The sequence below is a fragment of the Leptonychotes weddellii genome, chromosome 10 (genome assembly GCF_054177405.1).
Source record: "Leptonychotes weddellii isolate Sample4059 chromosome 10, ASM5417740v2, whole genome shotgun sequence".
Lineage (NCBI taxonomy): Eukaryota > Metazoa > Chordata > Mammalia > Carnivora > Phocidae > Leptonychotes > Leptonychotes weddellii.
The window spans coordinates 99,100,949-99,113,128 of record NC_138378.1 but is presented as its reverse complement, the minus strand read 5'-3'; the positions used below and the strand labels follow the sequence as shown (position 1 = coordinate 99,113,128).

At 42.4% G+C, this 12,180-nt stretch overlaps 1 protein-coding gene across 14 annotated transcripts in view; it reads left to right on the top strand.

Annotated features, from left to right (window-relative positions):
- LTBP1 (latent transforming growth factor beta binding protein 1) overlaps nucleotides 1–12,180 on the top strand; it is a 255,388-nt gene that overhangs the window by 212,903 nt on the left and 30,305 nt on the right. For all 14 annotated transcript variants that reach the window (XM_081796946.1, XM_081796942.1, XM_081796945.1 and 11 more), the window contains 2 exons: nucleotides 11,007–11,183; nucleotides 11,913–11,999. In XM_081796946.1, the coding sequence (XP_081653072.1) occupies nucleotides 11,007–11,183; nucleotides 11,913–11,999 (264 nt within the window). The remainder of the gene's footprint in view (nucleotides 1–11,006; nucleotides 11,184–11,912; nucleotides 12,000–12,180) is intronic.

The window sequence follows — 12,180 nt, the reverse complement described above, 5'->3', positions numbered from 1 at the left end:
CTACCGGAGAGCAGCCGACTGGCTATGAGCATTCTACCTGCTGTGGACATTGGCCAGAGTGCTTTCCAGAGGGCGAGAGAACATTGGTTACCGCAACAGGCTGGTTAAATGGAGGCCACTGAAAAGAGTTTGTCTCCTACTCCAATCAAAGGATCTGCTGTACTTGGTGTACCAAATTTAAGTGAAAGTTTTTAACAAGGATTCAGATTAATAGCAGTGTATATATGATAGAGCCAACAGCTCAGCTCTCATCCTTCCTGAAAAGTAATTGAGAAAGGAAAGATGAATTTGCATTATAGGCTGTAACATTGTTACTCCGTTGTAAAGTTTCCCCAGGACAGAGGGTATTCCAGCAATGAGCAGTAGAGAATAATCTACAGTGGAATCATACTGAGGACAGAACTGGAGCTAAGGGGTGGGTGTCAGGAAGGCAGATTGCAGATCAGTATGCAGATTTGTCCAATAACTAGAGACAGCAGGTCACTGTCATGAATTTGTGGGTATTTCCCGGGAGCTATCCCAGAACAGGTGGGAAGCCACAGGTAGAAGGGCTCTCACTTCCAGCAGGATATCGTGCCAGGTCTCCTTTCAGGTACTTTTGAATTTTCATGTCCTAGGATTTTTGTTTCTAAACTACTTCTTGGCTCCCACCTAATTTTTTTAGGTCTGGTGTAATGGTTTTCACTGCCTGGGCCTTTGGCCACTAATTTACATTGCTGTCTGTTGCCTAAAAGCACCTGTAACAGAAATCACTAAAAAATGTCCAAGCCACTCATCACATGTAAGAGGGTATGCATATGAAATACAGCCTGATGCTTTTATTTGCTCAGTGCCCGTGATGATTGCTCAGTAAAAACTCTATGTCCTTGAATACTCTAAAGGAAGCAGTAAATAGGTAGTTTTGCCCACGGTAGCCCAGACCTTACCCACAAAGTGCTGCTCTCTGTCTTGGTTGGTGCACAGAGGAGACTCTGGGGCAGGAACTGAGTGTTACTTTTAAACCAGAAGGTATAAGGAAAAGAACACAAAGAGATGTATGTTATAATTGAGGCAGGTGTTCCTCACTTTAAGAAAAGCAAATAAGCAAGATCAGAAATTATAAAGCATAAATTGGAGTGATAATTGGCATTGTAAATTAATTGTTCTTTACACAGTTTATTTCAGGGTTTCCTTAAATACCATTTTCCACGGGCGCCTGGGTGGCTCAGTTGGTTAAGCGACTGCCTTCGGCTCAGGTCATGATCCTGGAGTCCCTGGATCGAGTCCTGCATCAGGCTCCCTGCTCGGCAGGGAGCCTGCTTCTCCCTCTGACCCTCCCCCCTCTCATGTGCTCTCTCTCTCTCGTTCTCTCTGTCTCAAATAAATAAAATCTTTAAAAAAAAAAAAAAATACCATTTTCCACTAATGTATTTGAGAGCTTGTTCTCACATCACAAGCTCAGGCCTAGGCTTCTCCAACAAGGAAGCACCTTCATGGTTTTCCAGCCCAGCTCTTGTATTTATGTGTAAGGAAGCTGAGGCCCAGAGAGAAGTTCTAAATGTTCTCCTTAGGGCCCTATGGCTAATGCTGTGCTCTGAGATCTTTTCCACTTCACCATTCCACTTTTCAAGGCTGAGGACCCCATGACACCAAATTCTTCTAAAAATTGGCTTCCTTTTCTCTTCATTTCTTTGTTTTGTTTTCGTTATTAAAATAATGTGCATTCTTCTCAGAAAATTGGCAAATACAAAAATAGATCAAAAATGAAAATCCCCTACAGTGGCACCATCCACCACGCTGACCTCCAGATTCTTTCTGGGGACATCCATGCTCCACCTACCTCCACAGACTGTCTCCCATTTGGTCCGGGGCCCTCATGCTCGTTCATCTGCATGAAGTGCCTTTCCCATGGGTCAGCAGTGAGCTCCTACACGCTAAAACCATTAGTCTCACTGCTGACTCCTCATGAAATAATCAACAGTGGTTTCCCATCTTCCCTCCCCCTTCTTTTCCCTTTGATTGATTTCAGGACATTCATCTTCCCTGTATCCTCCTTCCTCTTGCTCTGGTCTTTTCTTTCTCGTTCCCAAACTCTTTTTCTGTTGCCCGTTCCTTAAATAATAATGTCCTGGAGAGTTGCATGTTCAGGCCTCTTCTAACTCTCCATTCTTCTCTGGGGGATATTTAATCCTCTTCTCTGAGTCAACTATTACTTACGTGTTACGCGCTGCCAAGTAAATATCTTCTGCCTCCTCCTCTGTCCTTGGGGCTGCACTCCTTTTTCCCTCTGCCTATTATTGGACCTTTCTCCCACGGTGTCTTGTAAGTGGGTCTGTCCGAAATTATCCAAAACCAAATTCATTACCATTCCATCTCCAACCTGTGTTCACTCATTAAGTGCCAAACGTCAGTACTGGAAATCCTGACATCATCATACCTTAATTTTTCTCACCATTCATCCAAGCTCTCATAACATCCTGCCAATTCTGCCTCCACAGTGTCCTTCAAAGCTCTCCCCGCTCCTCACTGCTCCAGGCCAGTCACTCAGCATCTCTTACCCGGACCGTGGCAGTACCCTCCTGACTTTCCTCCAGTCTCTCCCATCAATTCCTGCTCCTGGCGGTTGCCACAGTTGATGTTTGCAAAACATGAGTCTGGTTTTATTTTTTTTTCTTCCAAGTTGTTATTTAAATTCCAGTTAGTTAACATATAAGGCAGCACTAATTTCAGGTATAGAATTTAGTGATTCATTACCCACTACAACCCCCGGTGCTCATCACAAGCTTCAACTGCTCACTGCTGCCTACAGCATGAAGTTCAAATCCATGAGCAGGGCAGCAGGGCAACAGGACCCTGATACTCTATCTTACTCCTTTTTTGCATCCCCTGTAACCTTGCTCACTGCTTAGCACGCACGGTACCTGACCTGCGGCAGATGCTCAGAAACTCTTGAATCAAATTGCCTGTCGACATTTGAGAGCATGTCCCCTCTGCATCTCACCATCTCCTTCCCAGCTAGTTCTGTAGTATCAAAATAATTATTCATTTTATCAGAGAGATGGGTGGGCATACTTGAATGAGGAATTACCTATTTCTACTTCTGTGTAGGGGGGATGGTTCCTCTCTATGCTTGGTTAAATAACAAGTGGAACAGAAGAAAAAAGGAGTTTCCGTGCTGTCAAGGGGTACATGCAAATCATCCTCATGGTTCTGACAGTTGAACTCAGACAACATTCTTGTTCTCTTCCTAGAGAGGTAGGTCCACTATAGGTTTTATGTATGTACATATTTTTTTAAAGCCAGGAAATCACAGATAATATCATTCAACTGTTATATTTGGCAGAGTAGGGTTTTTTTTTTAATGTGCTTAGTTAACCTGTAAAATAAATTAACATTGAAAGAGGTTTTTTAAATTTATTTTTAAAGATTTTATTTATTTATTCATAAGAGAAAGAGAGAGAGAGAGAGGCAGAGGGAGAAGCAGGCTCCCCGCTGAGCAGGGACCCCGATGCGGGACTCGATCCCAGGACCCTGGGATCATGACCTGAGCTGAAGGCAGACGCTTAACCATCTGAGCCACCCAGGCGCCTGAAAGAGTTTTTTAAAAATAATTTCTGATTAGAAAAAAAGAGCTTCGGTAGGAAAAAAATTAAAGACACTGAGAACACAGTATTTAAAATGCAAACATTATAAAATGCCATAAAACTCCTGAGGTCTTCTTGTGTATTTGTAATGGATCTATACCATAAATGTAGGTAAGTCTAAGGAAAATAGGCTCATTTTGTTGGGGCGGGGGGGGAGTTGGGTCAGATTTCTTCCCACATTCAGAGAGAATAGAAGAATTTACCAAACCGTGCTTTTACTTTGATGAAATTTACTTTATCTAGTATCCAAAATAATATCTGAGTTTTTAGTAAAGAGATGTCCACATTTGAATGAACTGATAGCAGTTGATCCAAGTGACAGACTCAGCCTGTACATGAGCCATTTCATGTTCTTGAGGCTACCGGAGAGACACCCACACCGTTGCACTAGAAATCATGGGGGATCCTAGCGTTTGCCCTAAATAGGGCCTGAAGACCAAGGGTTTGTACATTTCCTTTTAAACATTTCCAGATATTTTACCTGTCATGTCAGATGTGGCTTTACTGTCCCAGTCGTCTTCACAAGCCCTCATGATACCTGCGTGTCAGTGTTGTGACCGGCCTTTTTTTTTTTTTTTATGATTTGATTTATTGATTTATTTGAGAGTGTGAACATGAGTGGGGGGAGGAGCAGAGGGAGAAGCAGGCTCCCCGCCAAGCAGGGAGCCTGATGCGGGGCTCGATCCCGGGACCCTGGGATCATGACCTGAGCCGAAGGCAGACGCTTAACGACTGAGCCACCCAGGCGCCCTGTGACCATGCGGGGCTTTTACTGCTTTATCTCCACACCCACCTCCTGCTCACTCAGCCACCTCAGCGCCCCGCGCCCATTTTTCTTTCCTGCGGGGCTTCATTCTGCTTTCAGGAGGCTCCTCTGTCACCAGGCTCTTGCCCTGACTTTCCCAGTACTCTCTCCCTGAATCCTAAGCTTTCTCTTTTCCCCACTCGCCCCAGCCTGTTCCTATCTCAGGCTCGCTTCTCCCGTTCTCTTCTCTTCTTTCACCAGAAAAAGAAAGGAAGACAAAGAACCTTCCTTCACCCTGGCCGGTATTTATTGCCTTTTTTTTTTTTTTAATTATGTTATGTATATCACCATGCATCATTAGTTTTTGATGTAGTGTTCCATGATTCATTGTTTGTGTATAACACCCAGTGCTCCATGCAGAATGTGCCCTCTTTAATACCCATCACTGGGCTAACCATCCCCCCACCCCCCTCCCCTCTAGAACCCTCAGTTTGTTTCTCAGAGTCTATCGTCTCTTATGGTTTGTTTCCCCCTCCGAGGCCGTGATCGTATAGTGGTTAGTACTCTGCGTTGTGTTTCCCCCTCCGATTTCCCCCCTTCATGCTTCCCTTCCATCTTCTTTTTTTTTTTTTTAACGTATAATGTATTATTTGTTTCAGAGGTACAAGTCTGTGATTCGTCAGTCTTACACAATTCACAGCACTCACCATAGCACATACTGTCCCCAATGTCTATCACCCAGCCACCCCATCCCTCCCACCCCCCTCCACTCCAGCAACCATCAGTTTGTTTCCTGAGATTCAGAATTTCTCATATCAGTGAGATCATATGAAACATGTTGTTCTCTGATTGACTTATTTCATTCAGCATAATGCCCTCCAGTTCCATCCATGTCGTTGCAAGTGGCAAGATTTTGTTCCTTTTGATGGCTGCATAATATTCCATTGTATATATATACCACATCTTCTTTATCCATTCATCTGTCGATGAACATCTTGGCTCTTTCCATAGTTTGGCTATTGTGGACATTGCTACTGTAAACATTGGGGTGCACGTACCCCTGTGGATCCCTACATTTGTATCTTTGGGGTAAATACCCAGTAGTGCAATTGCTGGATCGTATGGTAGCTCTATTTTCAACTTCTTGAGGAACCTCCATACTGTTTTCCAGAGTGGCTGCACACAGCTTGCATTCCCACCAACAGTGTAGGAGGGTTCCCCTTTCTCTGCGTCCCCACCAACATCTGCTGTTTCCTGACTTGTTAATTTTAGCCTTCTGACTGGTGTGAGGTGGTATCTCATTGGTTTTGATTTGGATTTCCCTGATGCCAAGCGATGTTGAGTACTTTTTCATGTGTCTGTTGGCCATTTGGACGTCTTCTTTGGAAAAATGTCTGTCCATGTCTTTTGCCCATATTGCCTGTCTTCTAAGCTGAGGCCCTGAGGTGACCCTCAGGCCAGTGGCGGACAGTGACGTTGTCCTCCACCCAACATCTGAGTCAGGAACTCCGCTTTCACTTGTTGCCATGACCAGGCACCCCTGCCCCATCCTCAGGCTCGCAGAGTCACCTTCCCTGACTCCCTCTGCAGAACCTCCCCTTCCCTCACCCTGCTCTACCCACACAGACTTCAGGACAGTTGTACTTTGTATTCCTCCTCACCCCTGTCACACCTTATCTCCTGTCCAGTTTTTCAGAATGTATTTTTGAAGACGTTGGCTCAGATGTCAGATCCTCCAGGCAGCCTCCCGTGGTAGCCTTGCCTGCCCTGGCCATACACAGTGTGGCTTAGGTCAGGACCTGACTCCCCATCTGCCTGACTTCTTTAAGGACAGGAGCTGGGTGGAGGAATTCTCTCCCATGTATTTTTTTTTTCTTGTGCTTGGCTTGCTCATCTCCATTTTGACTTTCACACCTTTACCACTGAAGTCATTAGCCCATATTTCCAGTCGTCCTTTATACTTGCGTCCCTTCCTGTCCAACCCCTTCCTGTTAATGCTTGTTTTCTGGAGCTCACCAGTGGCTCCCTCCTGAATCCCACTTAACACACACACACACTTCTCATCTTGGAAGCCTTTGATGGAGAAAACTAGAGGAAAAAAGGAAAGATCATGAATGTCCAAGTCCTCTTCTAGTCCTCCTTGGAATATTACACTAGAAATTGTTTTCTCATAAAAACATGAGTTGGTATAAAACATTAGTGCCTGTAGTGAGTTTAAAATATTAAAAAGGGACTAAAGCTTCATGAATGATTGTGTTGAAAGTAATTTACTGAACAGTACCATAGTTAGAGTTTTATAAATTGATGTCTTTTTCATGACTATGGCAGGTGTTTTATTTGGGGGCATTGTATCCGAGTATTTGTGATGTTACTCTTTCGTCATTGTCAAAATCCTGACTGTCCCAGAAGGGTATGAAGAGGATTAGCTCATAAAGGCCTTCGGAATACATTGCAAATGGAAACTGAAAGTAAAAAAAAAAAAAACATTTAAAAAGCCCATTTAAAATGCTCATGTCCACTTTAATTAGAAAAATGTTCCAGATTTCCTCAGCCTAACAGCAAACCTAAGATTAGACCAAAGAAGGAAACAATCCTGTAAATAAACACCACATCCTCTTCTTTCTGACGAACCAAGAGAGAAGATAGGTGCTCTTCGTAAGTGGCACATATGACTCAACCCACAACTTTCTCTTCAGAGCGAGGGAACGTGATGGCCCCATAGAGCTATGCCCTACCCTAGGGGGGATTATCTGCTGCCCCCTCCTCATTTGTCCCGAGGAGGAGAAAGAAATGAAAAAAAGCAAAGCAAAACAAACTCATGCTGGTTCAGATGCTAAGAGGCTGAGCCCCATAGAAGAGGTTTGGGGAAAGCAGTAGGCATGACACAAGGTACCCAACCTAAACTGTCTCTTCTGGAAGGTGAGGATGTTTGATAAGCTATGCAGTCTGCTTCGCGGAGTTACTCTGTGGGTCACAAGAAAGGGCCTCCATAAAAATTGCTTCAGAAACACATGTAAAAGGTCCAAAAACTCACTTCTTATCACCATCCAGACCCCAGGATTAAACTATACAAATTGCTGTTTATACACAGATGGTTGTATAAATGCCAGCCTCTTAATGAAATTGAAAAATGACATCTGAAAATACCGGAGGAGAGGTAGTTTATTTCTCAGAAGTCTTTGGCTTGAGGTATGTGGTGTGGCTAAACTTATTGATATAATCTTTAAGAAAAATAAAGTTCGTTCCTTTTAATGCTTGACACTTTTATGTCCATTGATTAGATCTCTTAAAATTATTTTGTGATAGAACCATTCCTCCCGGGCGCCTGGGTGGCTCAGTTGGTTAAGCGACTGCCTTCGGCTCAGGTCATGATCCTGGAGTCCCGGGATCGAGTCCCACGTCGGGCTCCCTGCTCAGGAGGGAGTCTGCCTCTCTCTCTGACCCTCCCCCCTCTCATGCTCTCTATCTCATTCTCTCTCTCAAATAAATAAATAAAATCTTTAAAAAAAAAGAACCATTCCTCCCGTGGCAACAGTGACCTAAACTCACATACAGAGATTCTCTAAAGAAATCACCTTGCATTGTGTTTACTGCTCAGTTTTCCCCCAGTGGAAAAATGCTGTAGGAAGTTAATTATTTAAAGGTTAGAAAGATAGGGAAAGGGGTGCCTGGGTGGCTCAGTCGGTTGAGCATCTGCCTTTGGCTCAGGTCATGATCCCAGGGTCCTGGGATGGAGCCCTGCGTCCAGCTCCCTGCTCTGCGGGGGACCTGCTTTTCCCTCTCCCACTCCCCTTGCTTGTGTTCCCTCTCTCGCTGTGTCTCTCTCTGTCAAATAAATAAATAAAAATCTTTCAAAAAAAAAAAAAAAGGGAAATTTTCACAGAACGACCTTTGTGGACCAGTTTTTTTGAAAAGAATTTGCATCTCTTTCCAAACACAGATGAGGGCCTGACTAACCCCCAATTTCAGCTGTGTAAACATTGAACTTTCAGTCTGCTTGGAGAAAAAATAAAACTTGTAACAACCAATGTAAAACCTGAATAATACAATGATATTATTGGTTGTTTCCCTTATGCAATAACTTCTGGGTTTCCTTCCAAAGAAAAAGGAAAACAAAGATAATTTTTTTCTTACTTTCTGTGCTATGAGTAAAACAAACATTGTAAAAAATAGACCGTGTATATTTATATTTATATATGTACATATAAAGTTTTTGAGTACTACAGAAGCCTGTCTCATTACCTATGAATATAGCAATCTTCGTGATGCCCTACTGTATAGTATTCCATTTTGTAACGAACACCATGACATACCTCTAACTTTGAACACAAGAAGAAAACAGTTATTCAGCCCTCTTTTAACACAGACTGTAAACTTGATTTTTTTTTTTTTTTAAAGATTTTATTTATGGGGCGCCTGGGTGGCTCAGTCAGTTAAGTGGCTGCCTTCAGCTCAGGTCATGATCCTGGAGTCCCTGGATCGAGTCCCGCATCGGGCTCCCTGCTCAGCATGGAGTCTGCTTCTCCCTCTGCCCCTCACCCTGCTCGTGCTCGCTCGCTCTCACTTTCTCTCTCTCTTAAATAAATAAATAAAATCTTTAGAAAAAATAAAAGATTTTATTTATTTATTTGACACAGAGAGAGAGAGCATGTGCAGGAGGAGGGAGAAGCAGGTTCCCCGCGGAACAGGGAGTGTAAACTTGATTGACATTCTAATCGTGTTGCTGCTTTGATTTGTATTTCTAAATGCATCCTTTAATAGCTAGCTGCACTTTTAGGTCAACTGAATAAAATGAGGAGAATTATTAGTAGTAGGCTGTCGATTTATTCAGAAGTATTGCAGGAAAATTTATAAAATGTTCTACAGGGTTCATGACAGATTTTAATAACAACTTAAAATGCCCTTACGTTTCCCAGAGAATTCTGTGTGTGAGAGATTGGAGCCCCTCCCGAGGCGAATGAAGTGGGGGTCATCTGCTCCATCCATGTGGGCAAAGCACATTTCTGTCTTCTGCACGCTTGAAAAGCTAGTTGAGTCGAGGGCTGTGGCAGGTTTTATCTGATTTCACACACAAGGAAATGATTTAAAACCGCTTCATAAACTGCTGTAGAAATCAGCATTTCTGCTTTTTCCTGGACACTTATTCTAGGTTGGAATTTGTCATCAGCTATTAACGCTAACTGAGAGTCCAGACTGAATTATGTCAAAGACAGAATGATCTACGAAGTAGCCAGAATCAAGTGTGAAAGGAATCTTTTACATTCTCGTTGATGTTCTGTTTCAAGAGTAATGTATACCTCCATTTTGTTTGTCGTTTTGCTTGTTTTCTTTGCCATAGGAGGAAAGAAAGTGTAGTAGCTTTTCTGATACAATTCTGTGGACTTCTATTTTAGGAAGACTTGCTATATGGCATATTAATCTAGTTTTCACAGTCAGCCTGACCCTGCCAAAATAAATATATAGGAAACTATTGTGAAAATATCTCATTAAACTTTCCTAATAATACAGTTTATCTACCAACTGCAAAACAAAGGTAGGTGTTGACATTAAAGTGTTATCCTGACTGGCAAATGTTTTCCCTTTGTCCCTGTAGTTTCTTTGTGTCTAAGAATCTGGAAACAGCAGTATTCCAATGAAAATATTTCATTGGAATTAATCTAAGTAATTGCGATGTCAGTAGTCAGCTTTTTATTTGATACAGCATAAAATAAAAACTATTAATAAGTTCTAACTGAATCACAGGCAGTAATTTGAACTCTACAACATATGGTAGGGAAGAGATTAGACTATTTTACAAGCCTAGTTTCAAAATATCAGTCGTTTTTTAAAAGCACACTCTTGTGCAAGGACTACAAATCTGATGGGATTAAATAATTTTTGTAGTATTATCTGAAAGTGGGTGGATTTTGTTCTCATTGTATTCTGTCATTATCACTTTGTCTTTTCTCACAGAGGGTTAAACTGAGTCCGTTGGAAAATATATTCCTCTAGAACACACATGAGCCAGACTAGAACCCAGCCTTGAAATTCTACCCTGAGGCTTAGCTGGTACTCATTATTTCATTCAAAGCCCTATTTTGTAGCAATTGAAGCAGACTTTCAGTAACGAAAGGTTATTTTACAGACTTTAGGTTATTGCAATGTTTTTCTGGTTATTTTATGCTGCTGCCTTGTTCTATTCAGAAAAGACTGGGGCATGGTTGATTCAAATAACCACCTAAGAGTTAAATATTTTGTGTGGCCCCCACATCTCTGGTCAAATGTTGGGGAAAGTTTTCATTGATTTAAGTAGGTGTTACGGCTCATATAGAACAGCTCTATGTTTGGCAAGAAAGCAGATATGGAAACTTGTCACGGCCAAATGTACAAGAATAAAGTAATTGGTTAACATAAAAGGAAATGATTTTGACAGATTTACACTCTTGGGGTGTGTTAGAAATCCATCAAAATTCAGGAGTCCAGTGCATTTTTATCTCGCAGTGGAAGAATCCACCACTGAAAGTGAAAGGCCGCTTTGTGTAAGTGAAATGTTGCTGGTGCAGCCCGCCCGCCTTCCCACCGGTGTGCCTTGTGCTCTGTTGGGATGCAGATCTGATGGGTGCTGGAGGTCCTCTTTTTACTTTCTCCACTCTGTTTAGACTTAGATGAAGATCAACCCAAGGAAGAAAAGAAAGAATGCTACTATAATCTCAACGACGCCAGTCTCTGTGATAATGTGCTGGCCCCCAACGTCACCAAACAGGAATGCTGCTGCACCTCTGGGGCCGGGTGGGGGGACAACTGTGAGATCTTCCCTTGCCCTGTCGTGGGGACTGGTAAGGACCTGCTGAGTGGTGTGTTCATACCTGGGTCTGGTCCTGGGGCGTCCAGGGCCTTGGAATGTTCTCATTTTGGTCTCTGCATTGAAGCCTTGTAACGATGGCGTTGCCTGGGACCTGCCGTCGCGGAATCGAGATGAGATTACCTTACAGTAGGTTTCATCCGGGGCTGGAACCCTCCCTGTCATCCCACCTCCAAATGGCACCTTGAACTTAACTTCAGCCCATCACAGAATACACTGTTACATTGAGGTTCCTTGTGATATTTTGGCAGAAAGGCGATTCTGTTTTATTCTGTTTTTAAAAAACCAGTTTCTTCTGCTAAAAGTGACACCTCATTATCTGTAAATAGAGCTTGCATATTTAGGCTAAGATCTTGCTTGAATGGAATCTTACTAAACCTTTAAAATGCTAGAAACCACAGTCATGGAGAAGTAAGTCATCACATCAGTTAAAATGTAGGTAAATCAAAAGTGCATGAACTCAGGAGAGTTTTTTAAAATTACAAGTAAATGTATAAAGTCATTAGATTTATTTGCACCTACTCTGTAATTTTGGAGATTGTACTGAATTTATTTGCCCAAATTAGATGACAAGATTTGCCTTAAAGTTACTGAGTCTAAGAAAGAAAAACTGAATTTTAAACACAAATTAATGGAGGATGTTCTTTTTTTTTCTTCTTTTAACTCCTTTTTTTTTTTTTTTTTTGGTCTCTTCTGAACTCAGCTGAATTCACTGAAATGTGTCCTAGAGGGAAAGGTTTTGTCCCCACTGGAGAATCCTCTTACGAGATGGGTGGTGAGAACTATAAAGGTCAGAATCAAACAGAAATGAATTTGCAACACATGTGCGTATCATCATTCAAGTAAAAGCATGGCTTGGGTTCAACAGAATTAGAGTTCTTCTCATCGTGGAAACTGATTAGAAAGCCTTTAATTCTTCTCTTGGAGGGCCCCTACTGACTCCGGGCAGAGCTCTGTCTTGGGATTTAGAG